This window comes from Lynx canadensis, chromosome E1 (assembly GCF_007474595.2).
Source record: "Lynx canadensis isolate LIC74 chromosome E1, mLynCan4.pri.v2, whole genome shotgun sequence".
Classification (NCBI taxonomy): domain Eukaryota; kingdom Metazoa; phylum Chordata; class Mammalia; order Carnivora; family Felidae; genus Lynx; species Lynx canadensis.
This window is the reverse complement of record NC_044316.2, coordinates 22,502,586-22,522,239: the sequence shown is the minus strand read 5'-3', so window position 1 is coordinate 22,522,239 and position 19,654 is coordinate 22,502,586. Positions and strand designations below refer to the sequence as shown.

At 39.2% G+C, this 19,654-nt stretch overlaps 1 protein-coding gene across 3 annotated transcripts in view; it reads right to left on the bottom strand.

The window, feature by feature from the left end:
- Positions 1-19,654, bottom strand: part of AP2B1 (adaptor related protein complex 2 subunit beta 1) — a 129,357-nt gene that overhangs the window by 80,520 nt on the left and 29,183 nt on the right. For all 3 annotated transcript variants that reach the window (XM_030296903.2, XM_030296905.1, XM_030296904.1), the window contains exons 6-11: positions 12,681-12,871; positions 10,137-10,358; positions 8,798-8,918; positions 8,573-8,668; positions 1,144-1,259; positions 490-655 (exon numbers count right to left, since the gene is read on the bottom strand). In XM_030296903.2, the coding sequence (XP_030152763.1) occupies positions 490-655; positions 1,144-1,259; positions 8,573-8,668; positions 8,798-8,918; positions 10,137-10,358; positions 12,681-12,871 (912 nt within the window). The remainder of the gene's footprint in view (positions 1-489; positions 656-1,143; positions 1,260-8,572; positions 8,669-8,797; positions 8,919-10,136; positions 10,359-12,680; positions 12,872-19,654) is intronic.

The window sequence follows — 19,654 nt, the reverse complement described above, 5'->3', positions numbered from 1 at the left end:
CAAACTGCACATGCCAACCCTCACCACAGCTCTAAGCGAAAACACCTGCTGGAATGAGCCACAACCATTACGAACAGGAATAGGTCATCATCTTCCAGTGACAGAAAATTAAAAAGTGCTAATTACTGCTCTCAGCCATTAGTTGTTAAAGTGTGGTTCTGGACCACTAGCAGCAGCAGCACCCTGAACCTGGTAAGAAATGAGAATGCTTAAGCCCATCTCAGACCCACTGAGTCAGAAACTCCAAGGGTGGGGCCAGCAACCTAACCTGTGCTTTAACAAACTCTAGGTTCACTAAAGTTTGAGAACCACTGGTCTAAGGCAGATTTGCTCCATAAGAAATCAGCACAATTGAAAAGGTCACCAATTCTCAACACACACACACACACACACACACACACACACACACACACCCCTAAGTGCTCAACCTTTACTTTCCCTGAAAATTTCCCCCAAAAGATCTGACACAGGACACAGGTGAGAACTTACCTGGGTGCTTTCATCATGAAAACCTTCCAGGAAGCTCTCCAGTAACTCATCTGCATTGTCAATTCTCTCAGCATATTCTCCCACAATCCAAATCATAGCTGCTCGAGCATCTGGTTCATCCAGCGAGTCTAAGTTCTCACACAGAGTGGCAATGATGCTTTCATACCTGATGTAACAAAATCAACTATAGTTATTGAGGGCACAACTGAGAAGTGTATTTAACAATGAAGGCTAAAAAAAAAAATGACCAACAAGGTACCCTAAACCAAACCACCAAACTATAAAGGCTTTTGGTTAAGAGAATGCACAGGCTCGGGGCGCCTGGGTGGCTCAGTCGGTTAAGCATCTGACTTCAGATCAAGTCATGATCGCATGGTTTGTGAGTTTGAGCCCCGCATCGGGCTCTGTGTTGAGCCTGGAGCCTGCTTCAGATTTGGTCTCCCTCTCTCTCTGTCTCTCAAAAATGAACATTAAAAAAATTTTAAATAAACAAAAGTTATTTTTCATAAGGTATCCATTTTAATAGGATTTTTAACAAAATATCCTATTATGACCAGTTACATTACAAAGAATAATTTATACCTAGCCAATTTCTAAGTGCCTTACACATTGCCTATATGGTTGGAAGAAGAGGGTAGAAGTACTTGTACATACTTGTTGGGGTATTTCCGAAAGATGTCCCTGATGACAACAATTGCCTCTTGGACCACATAATTCACTTTGGTCTGGATGAGATCAAGCAATGTGCTCACACAGCGCTCTGCAGATTGCTATGAAGAGGAACACAATAAATGACAAGTCAGACGATCTCTCCAATAATGCAACCTCAATATAAAAATAGCTTTGTGACATACATGTGCACCAACTAAGCTAAACTAAAAGATCAGGCACCTAATTTGACCAAGCTACCCTACAGGCTAGGCTATCTGATGGAGATACACAGAATTTCCAGATAAACCCCAAATTTTATTCATTGCAAAAATATACTTGACAAATGAGTTGGATCAAATGATAGTTGTATCATCTTGGATAGCCAAGAGAATAGAAATGAGAAGAAAGAATATGTCAAGGTAGGAGGAAAGAATAAGCCAAGGTAGATCTTTATCTGGAGTTCATGGCTTTAAACCTCTTGAAATGAGGGGTGCCTGGCTGGCTCAGCTAGAGGAGGAGCATGCAACTCTTGATCTCAGGGTAATGAGTTCAAGGCCCATGCTGAGTGTACAGATTACTTAAAATTAAAATCAACCAATAAAACAAACTTCCTGAAATGAAACTGCCAAATTGCATATGTGCATATAAGCATATTTTCCAGGGAGAGGATTCATAGCTTTCATTATATTTTCAAAGTTATCTGTGGCTCAAAAAACTCTTAAGGAAAATTTGCCATCTTTTGAACTATATAACTGAAAGTCTATGGCCTCAGATAAACTGCAAGTTTCCACAGCCTTTAGTTCATCTATAAAATAGAATTGGATCTATTAACCTTTTATTAATGAAGGGAATATGGGAGAATACAAGTGATAAAACTAATGTACTGAAACTCTAGGTCATAGTTTTTTAAAATTTTTTTAGCATTTATTTATTTTTTGATAGAGACAGAGCATGAGTGGGGGAGGGGCAGAGAGCGAGGGAGACACAGAATCCGAAGCAGGCTCCAGGCTCTGAACTGACAGCACAGAGCCCGACGTGGGGTTCGAACCCACGAACTGTGAGATCATGACCTGAGCCGAAGTTGGATGCTTAACCTGCTGAGCCACCCAGGCATCCCTAGGTCATAGTTTTTAAAAAGGGAAAGGTTTCGGACAAGAGACCCTAAAAATCAAAGCCTAATTTATCATATCTCATGATGCACTCTGATGGGTCACTCCATTAGATGCCTCTTGATAAGATGCAATAGAAAGTACACAGCATCAAAAGAGATACTTTTGCCTAACACTGAACATGAACATTACCAACCCTCTAGATATAATTATTTACAGGGGATGACAGAATGAGATAAACAACATCACTAAACTACACCAGCAAAATCCAGACTCTGGAAAACTGTATAAACCTAATGATATAATCACTTCAATACATGGCACCTCAAGGAAGTAAGACTTAAGAAACATAGTAACCAAATGCAACATGTGAATCTTCTTTAGATTTTGATTTGAACAAGCCAACTATAAAAAGACAACTAGGGAAAATTGAACATGTTCTGGGTATTCAATGAGATAAAGGATTATTGTTAGTTGTTGGGTATAGTAATGGTATCATGACAATGTATTTTTTTAGGGACATACTCTATTAGATATACACATTGGACTACTTTCGTAAGATCATATCTGGGATCTGCATTAAAATACAATAGCACTTGGGGCACCTGGGTGGCTCAGTCGGTTGGGCATCCGACTTTGGCTCAGCTTCCTGATCTTTGGGACTCAGCCCCATGGTGGGCTCTGTGCTGACAGCTCAGAGCCTGGATCCCGCTTTGGATTCTGTGTCTCCCTCCCTCTCGGTTCCTCCTCCACTCGCAATCTGTCTCTCTCTCAAAAATAAAGAAAGAATAAAAAAATTAAAAAAAAAAAAATACAGTAGCACTGGGGCACCTGAGTGGCTCAGTTGGTTAGGGGCCTATTTTATTATTATTATTATTTTTTTTAATGTTTGTTTATTTTTGAGAGAGAGAAACAGAGCATGAGTGGGGGAGGAGCACAGGGGGAGGAAGACAGGGTCTGAAGCAGGCTCCAGGTTCCGAGCTGTCAGCACAGAGCCTGACGCAGAGCTCAAACCCACGAACCACAATATCATGACCTGAGCCCAAGTCAGACGCTTAACCGACTGAGCCACCCAGGTGCCCCAGGTGTCTGACTCTTGATCTCAGCTCAGGTCATGATCTCAGGGTTGTGAGTTCAAGGTTGGGCTCTGTGCTGGGCGTGAAGCCTACTTAAAAAACAAAAATACAATAGCACTTCATTCCCTTGAAGAGTAAGGGAGAAGATAAAAACAGCAACATGTTGATACTTGTTCAAAATGGATGATGTGTACACGACAGCTCATTAATCAATTTCCCTTTAGTGTATGCCTGAAAACTTTGGAATATAATCTTTTAAAGGTACGAAGTTAAACCACTCCAAGCAATTTAATAAAAACAAAACTGCATCTTGAGGCTATATGATGATTCTGTTGCACCATGAAATGATTCTGCCATCTTTTATGTATTTTTTCCATTTTTGGATTCTATTTTATTCCTTTTCAGCCAGTAATTCCTGTGTGGTTACTGCAACAGCAAAATTAGAAAAATTTACCACATATAAGTTGTGATAAATTATAGAGTATGTAGGATATAGACTGCTGTAAGTTCTAAATTATCATAAATAACATTGGGGCGCCTGGGTGGCTCAGTTGGTTAAGTGTCTGACTTCGGCTCAGGTCATGATCTCACGGTTCATGGGTTCGATCCCTGAGTCAGGCTCTGTGCTGACAGCTCGGAGCCTGGGGCCTGCTTCAGATTCCGTGTCTCCCTCTCTCTCCGATCCTCCACCACTCATTCTCTCTGTCTCTCTCTCTCAAAAATAAACATTAAAAATTTTTTTAATTATCATAAATAACATAAATGAAGTGTTTAACACAGAGTTTGATATGAAGTTAACATTTAGTGAGCCCTTTGTATCATTATTATAATAAAGACAAAAGGCTATTTCCCATGATGCATCAATATCTGAGAAATATTTAAGTCTGGAACAGTAACTTTTTTTAATCTTTATTTCTGAGAGAGAGAAAGAGAGAGAGAGAGAGAGAGCGAGCGGCGGAGGAACAGAGAGAGAGGGAGACACAGAATCTGAAGAAGGCTCCAGGCCCTGAACCATCAGCACAGAGCCCAACGCGGGGCTCAAATCCACCAACTGTAAGATCACGACCTAAGCCAAAGTTGGACACTTAACTGACTGAGCCACCCAGGCGCCTCTGGAACAGTAATTTTTGAGCAAATTGTCATCTCAACCATATTGCTTTTGATTAAAGAGGAAAACACAAAACACCTACCATTAAAGCAGTATGGCAGAAGAACAAGATTAAACATCCAATCACTGTTCGGATAAAAAAAGTCCAGAAACAGAGAAATACAGAATATACACTTATAAAATTTAGTATAAGACAACATTTCCTACCAGTAAGGAAAAGATGGTTTGGTCTGGTGTTTGATCCTCACCCTCATATTTTTCACCAAAATTCTTTCTGTTTTAATTATTGAAAATATTGTTAAATGTAAAAAATAAAATCTTTGCCATAAAAGTAGAAAATAACAGTGGGTTTTATAGAAGTTTGAGGTGAAGCACAATCTTCTAGGTGTACCACTAAAGAACCCCTGACAACAAAACAGAACTCACTACACAAGGAAACGTAAACTTCTGTGAATCGCAACTTCAAATGAAATCAAAAGGAAAACAAGGGGCGCCTGGGTGGCGCAGTCGGTTAAGCGTCCGACTTCAGCCAGGTCACGATCTCGCGGTCCCTGAGTTCGAGCCCCGCGTCGGGCTCTGGGCTGATGGCTCAGAGCCTGGAGCCTGTTTCCGATTCTGTGTCTCCCTCTCTCTCTGCCCCTCCCCCGTTCATGCTCTGTCTCTCTCTGTCCCAAAAATAAATAAACGTTGAAAAAAAAAATTAAAAAAAAAAAAAATCAAGTTTAAAAAAAAAAAAAAAAAAAAGGAAAACAAATTGGGAAAACAACTGCTACAAAGTGAAGGATTAATATCTTTAATTATAAGAGATTTTAAAAAAATCATTGTGGAAAAGATAACTGATTGGAAAAAGGTGCACAGGACATGAACAAGTGATTCCAAATGGCTAATAAATGAAACAATGTTCACCTCCACTAGAGATCAGGAACTTGGTTATAAGGTCCTCTTTATGTCATTATTTGGAAAAAGAGCAGGAACTTTAAGGTCTTACAATAAGAGAAAGGCTAAATAAATTAGAAGCAATCACAGATCATGTCTATAATCCACTAAAAAGGATATAAAATGCTAATAACACAGAAAAATGTCCATGCCTAATTCAATAAAAAAGGCAGACCACAAAAGTAAATAGCAATTTTTAGAATCATCTCATTTTTGTAAAAAGTACACTGGTGTATGAAAGACTATATAGACAAAGATTTAAAATCATGTCCATATCATCTCTGGGAGGGTAGAACAGGGGTAGGAGAAAACAGTGTTTTATTTTCATTTAAATTAGCTTATATAATTTTATGTAGCAAACACATATGGTTTTCCTAGCAGGAAAAATAATTTGTTTTTAAATTAAGGGATGAGACACATATCAGTATCTTACCCTGATCTGTAGTAAACACCACAGAACAGAAGACTGGGAAGTGAGAACTCAGTGCCTTAATCTCTCTGAAACAAATAAAATCAATTGACTAAGAAAGACCAGGGGTTTATCTCTTCCTTGAAGAAACAGGTATACCCTGTAAATACATATAACTTTGTCAATCACACCCCAATAAAGCTGGGGGAGGAGTGAAGTAAAATCTACTAAAAAATCAGGCAAAAGATAGGCAAAAGTTATGGAAAAAAACAGTACTATTGGACTGCCTTTCTAATGCTACTTATTGATTGAGCAGCTTACTGCTTAATCTTTATCCTAACCAACTTAATAACAAAATTATACATATTTTTTCACTTCAGAATACTTACAGCAACATAGAAACACTTATCTTTACAGTTATAAAAATACAACTCAAACTCTTAAAGACACCCTAAACTTGCTAGGTAGGCCCTTCTCTCGCAGCTTAGCATTAAACTAATATTCATTTATTTTTCATTTGTCATATCTCTGAAACCAACTACACATTAAAAAAGGTAAGAGGCCCTGAGAGAATGCAGCAGCATTCTTGAATGCAAGCAGCAGCTTGGTTCAGAGGCTATACAGAAAGTCTATTATAATTCCCTCACTGGTTCTTCCCCCTTCCCGTGAATGCTTTATTAGAAACAGACCATCATTTCTTCTCTGGCCCTAATAAGTGTGTTTGGGCTAGGCACCTCTTTCCAACCGATAACCTTCGTGACCGAATCAGGTCTAGAAAAAGTGCTCCAGCAAATCCAGGCAACCTGAGATAAGAGAGCACTTGCTAGAAGGCTGATCTTACGTTTCCAAAGTTCATTCCTCACATGCTCTCATATTCCTACCTGGGCATCCCAAATCAAAGGAAGAAGTGAAAGCCATCAGAAGTTTATCCCTTCCAGATTATGGACTACTTTCCCATTAGTCACAATACATGGCATTAACAGCCTCTAGGAATACAGATGGAGAACACTTTCTAGTAATTTCAGTGATAGAAAATCTCTTTTAACTTTGGAATGAGAGATAATTTTGTATGACTCTAGAGCTTTGCAAAAGAAGTGAATAAGGTGATGACAGACTGGCAATGAAAGGCACAAAATGACTCTTAATGCTACCAAAATCTCCGAAAATTATCTAATAGTAAGTGGGTGGCTATACTTCAGTAAGAAAAGAATGTGAAGAATGGTGACAAAAGAGATGTATCAAGATCCAATAAGTAGACTTCCTATTTCTCAGTGGAGTAACAGAATGTATTAAATATCTGAACTAAGCGATCAGAACCAGAAGTAATTAACTTCTGGTTAAATGATTTATCAATGGTAACTGCACAAAGCAGCACTGTCTTAATAAAAGGAAGGCTAATTAGGAATGTGGCTTTCATAGATGCTTCTCTGACACAGCATCTGTTTCCTTCTGTTCCCATGAAGCACTGGACATACTGTGCAAATTATTTTAGTATCCTTGAGAAATCAGATGGTCCAATCCTCTGACTCTAAGCAGAACTGCATAGAGTCAAGTAGCAAGAACAAATACGGAGTTCTGAATCCACTACATCATAGCAAACAGACGTTTTCATTAATTTCAACAAATTCCTGAATGATGAAAAACAAATGGGAGGACAATATGGAGAGCAATATAAGCTATAGCCCATTAACACCTACTGGAAGGCTGCAACCAAGCTAAAAATCAATCCCCCCTCTCGGGTCACAGAGAGGCTCTTTCAGAGGACTTCCAAGTAAAAATCAACTCCCTGCCCTAAAGCAGAAACCTGTTGGTCAGCAGCCCTGCCTGTGCTCACAGAAGTCCTAATGATCTTTTCTGTTATCTCATTCTTAAACAATTTAAATGGGCTGTAAATTACTATAAGCATGGTATATACCTCAATCAAAAAATTATATATAGACCTGCAACGGTCACCATACAATACTCCAGACAATTAAATTTAAACTGCAGAAACAAAACACTGTAATTCATATTGTCAGAGACTCAAGAAGCTACGGCAATCACACAAAAAGGAATGCTATTAAAGAAGACTAATAACAACAAGGAGCTATGAAGAGAAGCTATATGGAATGATGGCTGTGCAAAGGCCAAAAAAGCAGTAAGCCAGACTGGGGCAAGTGAGAGGACAGAGGACTGAAGAGACAAGGGATTAGGACAAAAAAAGGCTTACACACATTTGATACTATGCTTGAAAAGTTTGGATGGAAGAAGACAGGGATGCAATGAAGACATATAATGCAAGAAAAAAAGAAAGGCCATTATAGAAACTCCAGAAAAAATAAAAGTCTCTACAGGAAAGAAAATACAATCATTTGTATTCTACTGGCCCTAAATATTTGGTCATAATATGCACGGTGAGTTTTCTAACTTTTAGTCAATAGAAAAACAAATGAAGGCATATTATCTCAATTTACAAAGATAATCAATACAGGAGCAAAAAACCTCATGATATAAGTATTGGAGAATAGGATGGTTCAAGTAGGAACGGTGGGGTACATGAAGAATGGTACTTACAGCACAAAGTTAACAGATAATGTGTATAACTGGTAAATCAATAAATACCATTAGCATATTATTTAGAAACATGGGAGTAGTCAAAATAACTGAAACTACAAAGAGATAAAAATGATTCCCTCTGGGAATTTTACCTATGTGCTTTATTATTTTAATAAACTTAAGAAACCCATTTTAAAGAAAGGAGTGAAGAGAACACTCTGAATCCTGTAATGTGATCACAACTACACTAGACACTTGCCTCCACTTTGATGGCACACCGCCCAATGGCCCGCACAGCTTTGCGAACAAAGTCAACATCCACCTCTGTGGCATATTCCTTTAATTCTGCCAGAACCTGTTAAAAATCCAGGAAGTAGAAAATCATTAAGGATTCTCAAAAAGCAATTTCATGGCCTTGCTTTTTCTGAAGGCCAGACCTTAAGATCTACGTGATTTATAAACCTGAGTCTGCTTTACGTCTGACCTGAGCAATGTTGGCTTGGGATGCCAAACGAATCATGATGTCCAATTTCTCTAGTTTAACATAGATGGGATCATTGTACTTCACAAAGAAGACTTTGATTTCCTGCTTCAAGATTTCAGGCCTGCGGTACACAGAAACACAAGATAAGGAAGGCGAGGCATATATTGACATGTTCTTTTAAGTCTGTATTAATATCTAATCTGTGTCTCTCTGCTCTCTATTCACTCCTCCCCATCCCCAAAACCTCACAAACTTCCTGTACATCCCTCTAACCAATTCCCCTTTTGGTAGAAATTTTTTAAGGGTTAGGGTACATACTGCTAAGAACTGCTGGAAGAACAATCTGGCTCTAAACTACAGCCTGAACTGTATGAAGCAGGCACAAGCTGGTATACTATTAAGAGGCCCTTCAGAAAACAAACTACATTGGAGAGCAGCACTATGTATTTATCACAGGGACACTCCAAAAACAACTATTAGCCTCCTCACCCTGGACAAGCTGCTTGCCATTCAACATTTTCATTTCCATACATTAAAAAGAACTTAGTGGGGGGGAGGGGGGGTGCCTGGGTGGCTCAGCTGGTTAAGCATCCAACTTTGGCCCAGGTCACGATGTCACAGTTTGTGGGTTTGAGGGCCATATCCGGCTCTGTGCTGACAGCTCAGAGCCTGGAGCTTGCCTCAGATTCTGTCTCCATCTCTCTCTCTCTCTGCCCCTCCCCGCCCCGCTTGTGCTCTATCAAAAATAAACATTAAAACAACAACAGCAGCAGCAACAACTTAGGGGCGCCTGGGTGGCTCCATCAGTTGACATTCGACTCTTGATATCAGATCAGGTCGTGACCTCACAGTTCATGGGATCAAGCCCTGTGCTGGGCTCTGAGTTGACAGCGTGGAGCCTGCTTGGGATTCTCTCTCTCCCTTTCTCTCTGCCCCCCCCCCCCCCCCCGCACACATACTCTCTCTCAAAAATAAATAAATAGGGGTGCCTGGGTGGCTCGGTCGGTTAAGCATCCGACTTCGGCTCAGGTCATGATCTCACTGCTCATGAGCTCGAGCCCCGCATCGGGCTCTGTGCTGACAGCTCAGAGCCTGGAGCCTGTTTCGGATTCTGTGTCTCCCTCTCTCTCTGATCCTCCCCCATTCATACTCTGTCTCTCTCTGTCTCAAAAATAAATAAACGTTAAAAAAATTTTTTTAAAAAGTGTGATCTTTAAAAAAATAAAAATAAACACTTTTTAAAAATAAAAATCAATAAAACTTAACACTCTAATATTGATATTATTGAGCTTAATTCAAAATCACAAACACTTTAATCACCAATTCTTGGTTTCCCAACCTTTTCTGGACAATTAGATTGATATTCCTCAGGGCGACGTACTGCACCTCTGGCTCCCCAGACAGCAAAGTGACAAGCGGAGGGGCCAACTTCTTCAGCAGCATATTGTAGTAGTCAGAGTCCTTGGGTAACAACTCCAGAAACTTCATCAGGACTTTTACTGCTGAAAGCACCACTGCCGAGTTGGCATGAGATAGCCGGGGAGTCACACGCTCACAGATGCTGAGGGGAAAAAAGGAAAATTAATATCTTGAATTAAAATTTCTTTGTTCAATCCAGTCCATGATGTAATGTGTCAGAGTACCATAGCCCCAGTATCAAGAGAAACTAGAGAATCAGGAAAGTCAAAGCTCTATGTGTAAACAGAACTGGGATCCTATAATGCAGCAAACTACAGGCAAACTACAGGCAGAGCAGAGACATCAGAAGACCTCAGGAAACCAGCAATAAGGGATGCTCAAACTGCAAGGAAACTAAGCAATACCCAAAATACTTGAGGCTCACACCACTTACCTTCCTGTTTTATGGTCGTCGGTCTCCCCATATTCCATAAGGGCTTCCTGCCTCACAGACTATTTCTCCTCAACTTATAGGATGTCAAATTAAGTTTTAAGAGTTACTTCATAGTGAGAGATGCCAGCCATCTGTGACTGAAGGTGTCATTATATGATGCAGAAGGAAGGGAGTTGACCAGGAAAACTACTCAACTCCTTGCCTTCATGATTAAGGAAATCTCTGAAAAAGTTTGTAAGTTACAGAACACCACTGCAATATTCTCCCATACCTTTCCCCCATTCTCCTAGCCCCTGCTACCTATGCTTAAAGGCTTCACTAAATCTTGAGTATTTAATTATCTGTTGAGGGTTCTTCAAAAATCAACCTAATTTTGATAGTTCTTGGTCAACATGTGAGGTGAGCTGATTATATGCAGTTAAGGATTCAAGGTAATTAAGTTGGGATCCTCTCCCTTCCTCCTACATCTAATTGGCTGACTCTCTGACCTCCCTCAGCTCTTGGGTCTTTACACAAAAGCCACCTTCTCAGCAATGCCTTTCTTGACCACCCTTTGATAAAACACAATTCCTCGTCCGCAAATGCCCAGCATTTTTTTAGATCTCCTCCCTACTTTATCTTTCTCATTAGTACTTATCAGGCTCTGATTTATGTATTATATTATATTATATTATATTATATTATATTATATTACATTACATTACATTGTATTATATTATATTAATATATACTTCTGCACCATCTCTCAGGATAAATGTTCCACGAGGACTACGATTCTGGTGACAGTGTATCCTCAGCGCCTATAACAATGCCTGGCAGGCATCATAGCCTCAATAAATACTTGCTAAGTGAATGAACAAGAAGTGTGAGATGTCAATGATCAACAAAAAATAAAATTTTACATGAAGTTCTTTCCATAAGATACTTGTACTTTAGAGGATGGAAAGAAACGATCAGGGTGAGTTTTAGTCAGGTCCAGAGGGAACAATTTCCCAGACAAGTGAAGAGCACTTACATTATGGTAGCTTGAGATTCATCCAGGCAAGGAAGGTTCTTATCTACATAATTAAAATATGTCAAAGAGCCACCATTTCTTCAGAAGTACTTCACCTACTATAGTGCCTATATGCACAAAACACTCAATAAAAATTGGTGATAATGCCAATCCTGTAAACTGTGTGTAGGTGCATACGAAATTTAGTAGTCAATTTGTGATAGTCAAAGAAAATTTACAACAGTGAACTTGGTAAAGGGCTGAGCACAACAATCCAAGTGCACCTTCCAAAATCTTCTCTAAATTCAGACTGACGTGATTTCCGTATCTAATGTAAGACATCACATATTTTGCAGACTTGAATACATTTTCTCTATTACTGAATGATAGGTACAGTTCAGCTTAGTAACTAGTATCCAGCCACTTACTATGTATCTCATAAAATGAAAAGTTTGTCACTATGGTGAGAGACACTCAAAAACCTTTGTGTACCAAATGGCCAGAAACTGCTGTATGGGAGATGTGGAACCACGATGAGGGAGATTTCAGCAGAGGGTAACTACAGTATTCAAACAAGAAATGGAAAATACACATCTCGGGGCACCTGGGTGACTCAGTCAGTTAAGCGTCTGACTTCAGCTCAGGTCATGATCTCACAGCTTGTGGGTTTGAGCCCCATGCCAGCCTCTGTGCTGACAGCTCAGAGCCTGGAGCCTGCTTCAGATTCTGTGAAGCCCTCTCTATCTCTGCCCCTCCCCTGCTCACACTCTGTCTCTGTCTCTCAAAAAATAAACATTAAAATAAAAAATTTTTTTAATTAAAAGAAAAATACACATCCCTTAGGAAGAGTTATTTGTGCATGGTTCACTCCACCACCTATAATGTTCCTAAATCCAGTGACAAAATACCATGAGGATAGCAGTATCTGCCCCACAAGCCACTGATCTCTGCCAACATAAGAGACCCTTATTCTAATATAGACAGAACTTATTCAAGCAGGCAAGTCTCCCAGATACTATCCAAGAAAACAGACTGACCTCTGAGCTTCCCGGTCATCTTTAGGGTTGTAATTAGAAAGGCAGTCCAAGATGAAAATCTGGCCCCATTCAGTGCATTCATTCAGGGCTGTCAGCAGCTTATTAATGTTCTGTGGGTTCAGATCGAGTAGGTTGCTGTTTGGGTGAGATTCACTGATTTCAGATAATGCTGCTACAGCATTAGCCACCACCTGGGAAAGAAACAGACATGACCTTGATTTACCAAGAACAGTACAATTATAAATAAATAATCTTCTCTGGACCACTTCATAGATCTCAACTCATAACCATTCCTGAACATTTTACCCAGTCAGCTAGAAACAGATAGACTGCTTTCAAAACATATTACACCACCAATGATGGTATATAGAGCTTCTTAGTGGTCAGGAACCCAGAATTAAAACAATTCACGTATTAGCAGACAGGCACACAAGTCACACATGATTTACTGTTAGAACATTAACAATTTCAATAGTATTCAACACTATCAATACAATCAAGACATATGAACAGTTATAAGATCAATGAAGTTTAAACACAAAACATGTACATTAGGCAGGCAACGGACAGAAAAATCTAGGCTAATTATAGAGCTGTATGGGTATGCATGTAAGGGGGAGTGGGGAGGTGATACTGTCAATCATATCATGAGTCTCAGAGTAAGAAATTATGAGCTTGAAACCCTAGTTCACTATTGATCATGTCTGGAGATGTTCCTCATCTGAAAATTGGGGATAATTTAATCCACCTCACAGATTAGTTTTAGTTTGAGGCTCAATCAGATGATATATGATATACATATGTGCTTTCTATAAAGCCTTATGCAAATTTAAGGTGGTACTATTACCATAACTCTTCAAGATTAAGTTGCACAGTTTTTCACATCAACATCTCTGAAACTAAGATGCATTTAATAACCAAAAACATGTTAGTTTAATAGGAAATACATTTCTTTCTAGGTAATACAAAAAATAGCACATCTTATAATCAATGCCATCTCAGACTCAAAGAAATATGGTGCCTCAAATGTAACCTTTTCAGGCAGTATCACATATGAAAAATTGTTACCAAATATAAGAAAGTACACTTGTATCCTGACTTACAGATCTGGGAATCCATACTAGTTTCAAGAAAAAGTGAACCTTTATCAAAATTACAGATTATTCCTGATATAACTAATAAGTCTACAGCCAGTGAATATTTAAAGTATTTTAGGGGCGCCTGGGTGGCGCAGTCGGTTAAGCGTCCGACTTCAGCCAGGTCACGATCTCGCGGTCCGGGAGTTCGAGCCCCGCGTCAGGCTCCGGGCTGATGGCTCGGAGCCTGGAGCCTGTTTCTGATTCTGTGTCTCCCTCTCTCTCTGCCCCTCCCCCGTTCATGCTCTGTCTCTCTCTGTCCCAAAAATAAATAAACGTTGAAAAAAAAAAAAAAAGTATTTTAAAAATTGCAAAAACACACAAAAATAAAAACACACAAGAAACTATACTATGGCCCTATACAAGTGAATTTAAAACCACACTTTAAAAAAATTTTTTTTTTTAATGTTTGTTTATTTTTGAGAGAGAGAGAGAATGCAAACAGGTGAGGGGAATAGACAGAGGGACACACAGAATCTGAAGCAGGCTCTAGGCTCTGAGCTGTCAGCACAGAGCCCGATGTAGGGCTCAAATTCAAGAAACACGAGATCATGACCTGAGCCAAAGTGGGATGCTCAACTGATGTAGACACCCAGGCGCTCCTAAAACCACATTTTTTAAAAGTAATCTGTATGGCCAACGTGGGGCTCAAACTCACAATCCTGAGATCAAGAGTTGCATGCTCTACCAACAGAGCCAGCCAGGCACCCCTATAACCCCATTTTTCAGTGAGGCTCCCAGGTGTTACTAAAAACAAGCAAGGTAAAGACTGAATCCAAATATTCTCTAAGTATCAATGAGATAAGAGATAGCAGCTTCAGTCATATATATTAAAATTGTTCAAACGTCAACTCATTCTTAGTTCTCACTGAAGTCCCTTGTTAAAAGCTTAAGAAACTAAGAGTTGTATCCTTTTGCCAGCAAGAAAAAGGGGAGAGGCGGAGAGACAGAATCCCAAGCAGGCTCCATGCCATCAGTGCAGAGGCCGATGCGGGGCTCAAACCCACGAACCGTGAGATCATGTCTTGAGCCGAGATCAAGAGTCGGACGCTGAACTATGCCCCTCAGCTATTGATTTTACCATCCACCTTATCTGAGTAGTTTGTGGGCTATCCCAGCATTTATCCTAGAATATAAATGTCTAGACAACATGATTTTTTAATCACATAACGTAAGTCTGACAACATTCATAATTACATAAAAGGTATGATGCCATGAATGGAATCCTCTTCAGCTATAATTTAGTGATTACAAAATTCCAAGATGAAAAATCAAAGGCTCACTTGTAAGTATGATTATGGATATGATATGATTTTACTGTTATTAAGACAAATCAGGAAGAATTGTCTAGCCCACATACCACATGGTAGCAGGTATGAAGTTCTTTTCTGACTTAATTTTTGTCTGCTATCATCAAGCATGGGATTTAGGGAAAAACAAAAGGCATGAAGAGTGAAATACTAATCCTCTCCATCATCTCAGGTGCTGTACATGCAGGGAAAAGAGATTTCCCATGTATTCTACACTTGGATTGACATTATATTATAAAGGATCAAAATGTCATATCAGAAGACCAAATGCCTGTTTTCAAATTGTTACTGACAACACATGCCCAATCTTGGTTACCAGCTGTCCAAGATAAGATGTCCTACCACAATTTACCATTTTTGCTATTAAATCCTTTTGAAGTTAGAAAAATTACATGTTAAATATAAAGTCTGTTAATAGGAAATGTAGAAAAAGAAAAGGTCAGAATTTAGGGAATCAAAAAAAGCAATGGAGGAAAGAGAACAGAAGGATGCTGAACAGAACGAACAATTAGAATTCCCCTGTCATTATCATAGGCAATTGGAAATTAAACCAAGTGTATAATGCGGCTAATGAAGTATAGGTTCTGGTGGCAAAATAAGGCAATTTCCACTCATTATCACATTAAAACAAAAAAGGAAATAGGGAAAAGTAAATCTCATTAAAAGATCCAGAGAGACCAGATTATAGGATTACATTTAGAAAGGCCTGCATTGAGAAAAGAGATTACTGCCGAACAGTCACTGAGCCAATGGCCAACTAGAGAAAAATGCATCCCCAATAACAAAATTCCACAGTTCCTCTAAAACTTCTCCAAGTTCCTCTGTTCTGTCTTTCCACTCTCAACTCCTAATCTTCACAGGCTGTTATGATTTCAGAAACATACTACGGTGGGCCTGTAGGGACTGAGTAGTAGTCTTCTGGTCGTTAAGCAACATTTCTCCCACTCTAAAGGAAACTGAAGCTAGTCACACCAACTCTAAAGTAGACAGAGAAAAAAGACTGACTTCAGGACAGCAGCTGGGTGGTTACAGTAACAGGACAATTCACTTGTTGATGTTTATACTCTGCTTGTTTGGAATTTTGTACTATTTACACAGCACATATATTGTCTATTTGTAAAAATAAACTTTAAAAATAACAGATTAGAATTTAAGATCTACTTCCTCTTTCCAGAAAGACTTCTCCAAACAGTAATTCAACATAATAAAGAAAAAAAATCTAACCCTTGGAGTAACTGCCTTAATATACCCATGTATTAAAACAAAGGTTAGGGGGCACCTGGGTGGCTCGGTCGGTTAAGCGTCCGACTTCGGCTCAGGTCATGATCTTGCAGTCCATGAGTTCGAGCCCCGCGTCGGGCTCTGTGCTGACTGCTCAGAGCCTGGAGCCTGTTTCAGATTCTGTGTCTCCCTCTCTCTCTGACCCTCCCCCGTTCATGCTCTGTCTCAAAAATAAATAAACATTAAAAAAAACAAAACAAAACAAAAAAAACCCAAAGGTTACGTCTCTTTCACTTGAACTATCACTTTGAATTTGAACTAAGACTAACATGCATAATATTTCTCCCCTGGAAAACTGGCACTTCTCTTAGGAAACACTGCCAGGAAGAGAACAGCCTTTTAACTATAATCTTAAAAAAAACTACAGTTCCCAAAAAAGAAAGGAGTTTCTTTTTTTTTCCTTTGTATTTTTTTAAGATTTTATTTTTAAGTAATCTCTACACCCAACATGGGGCTTGACCTCACAACCCTGAGATCAAGAGTTGCATGCTCCGCCAACTGAACCAGCGAGACAACCTAGAAAGGAATTGCTAAAGAAGCTTTGCTTTAAAAATATAATTATAAACAGGGTTCCTTAAATGAGTTTTCTCAGTACATTAGTGGATTTATAAAAAGTTGGCATATAGGTTACAAAGGAACACATACATAGTGTAAAAAAATTTTTTTATTCATCTTGCCTCCCAATTATGGTGTTTCTTGGGATGACCGCAACTATACACTTCTCCCTACCCCACCCTCTAATGTAATGTGTATACTTTATAGATACAGATATTAAACACAAACATCCATATACACATTTATATACAAAACATATAGATACATATAAAATCACACTCCATACTAGACACATCTTTCTCTGCCTTAACTACAGACTTCTCTTCAGTGTGACAGTTCCTTATGGACCCTTGGAGCCAGCGGAGCTTTTTTTAAGGTAAGCAAATTGTGTTTTAACTTACTTTATACCATACTAATAGAGAAGGCTGCGCAAAGAGAAAAAAAGACAGTAACTACTGAAATGTTTTGAGCACTTACTATGTGCCATTAATCCTCACAGCAACTCTGAGGTAGTAGCTATCAAAATCCACCTATTACAGATAAGGAAACAGGCTTTAAAAATGAATTTATAAATCAACTTAGAGAAGTTAGTGACTTGTTTAGTTGACACAGCTAGCAAGGGATAGTGCTCGAATATGAACTCAAGGTTTGTGTCTGCTTCCAGTTTCTGAGTTAATAATCACTCTGCATTCAGCATTTGCAGAATTTCCAGGAGCTGTGAACTTCAGCTGGGAGAAATGGAAAGAAACATCAGAGGTGGGGGAGGATAATATAATCAAAGCATTATGTCCAGGCAAAGGTGACATGCCTTTACACAAGGAGATTTATACAAGGAGAAAAATGTATTCTTCTACTTCATATATTTCAGAGATAATCATATCCTGACAGCACTTAAAGAGGCAGGATTTACTATCCAGCTATAAAATCTTGATTTATAAGCTACCCCTATCTGATATGCATCAATTATAAGGACATAAATTTGACCTCATTTTTTTTTTTAAAAGGAACAAGCTAGAGCTGCAGGTAGGGTTAAAATAAAAATGATTCTGTAAAAAAAGAAATCTAGAAGCGAAATCCAGATCTCCTGTGGGACTGGAGTGTCACAGACAGAAGCTCCTTTATGAGAAATCTCTCACACATGTCCCTGTCCCTTTGAATGACTTTCATCCTGCACTTTCATTTCCATAGCCTCAGAACCCAAGAAAGACATCACTTTCCAGTACCGTGACTTCTCCCTATTAACTCAAGTACTATTTAGAGGACTTCCATTTCCAGCAATGACCTTCAAGGTCACATACTCTCTATCCAGGTTTATGCTTCAGTTTTCCTGTTCAATTTACAACCCTTTTGGTTGGTGCCCCTAAAGACTGAAATCAAGTGAAAGCATAATAACTGACCAAAATCTATTATGCTGAAATATACATAATCTTGCTTTCTCCTTTATAGAGTTGCTTCAACTGACATGTGAAAGCACAAGACAACATGTATTTCTTCCAAGCATGTTTCAGTCCTGATCATCTCCTTAAGGACACAATGACTATGTGGCACCACATAAGTAAAACTTAGAGCTCATACTTTTACCCAACACACTGTCCAGAATGCCAATAGATAATATGCCAACTGTATTACATCCTAAAATGTGCCATTTTTCCCCCTTCATCTTCCCATGAATAAGGAACTTGAGTCAACACGTCTGCCTGGTTGAGTCAACACAGCTCATGATGACAAGGAAGTCTGTATACATGGTAACAATTAAGATTCACAAATAAGACTCAATAGAATTCATTACTTAAAGTGGCTTAAGATATGGTCTGACAAAATGCAAATATCCTCACATCACAAATAGGTATCTACAAATAGACAAAAGGCACTCCTAACAATCAGGGTTAGTGGGCCCACAGACCCTGAAATTACACTAGAGCAAGCTGCAACACAAACCAAAAATGTATGACCATACCAGTTATCTCCCTATGAGAACAAAGTAACCCCCTGCCACATTAAAAGCCTTGAGATCATCCTGAAGGGAACACTGAGAAAGGAATGAGCTGTGATCTTTCAGTATTACTATGTACAACAGATCCACTTTTTAAGAAGTTGCTGATGAACTGCTTTAAAGGGATTTCCTGGAAAAATTAACTTTTAAAAGTAATTCTGGGGGCGCCTGGGTGGCGCAGTCAGTTAAGCGTCCGACTTCAGTCAGGTCACGATCTCGCGGTCCGTGAGTTCGAGCCCCGCGTCGGGCTCTGGGCTGATGGCTCGGAGCCTGGAGCCTGTTTCCGATTCTGTGTCTCCCTCTCTCTCTGCCCCTCCCCCGTTCATGCTCTGTCTCTCTGTCCCAAAAATAAATAAAAAACGTTGAAAAAAAAAAAAAAGTAATTCTGCAATGGTGTAGTAAGTAACACTGTAAACAGACCTAGCTTCGTTTGTGGGTAAGCTGCCCCCAGAATTACCCTAAAAACAATGTCTGCTTTTAAATAAATAACATATACAAAAGAACTAAATCTTTTAAGAATAAATGTGCAATTGAAAAATCAACCCCTTTAAACTTATTAATCTCCAGCAGCACAGTGACTATACAATATGGACCATAAATGGCAGTTGTATTATGGAGGGCTCTCTCTGCCAGGTTCAGGATTAAGGGCTCTGCAAGCTCTCTCTCCTTAATGTTCACAACAACCCTACGAGAAAAATT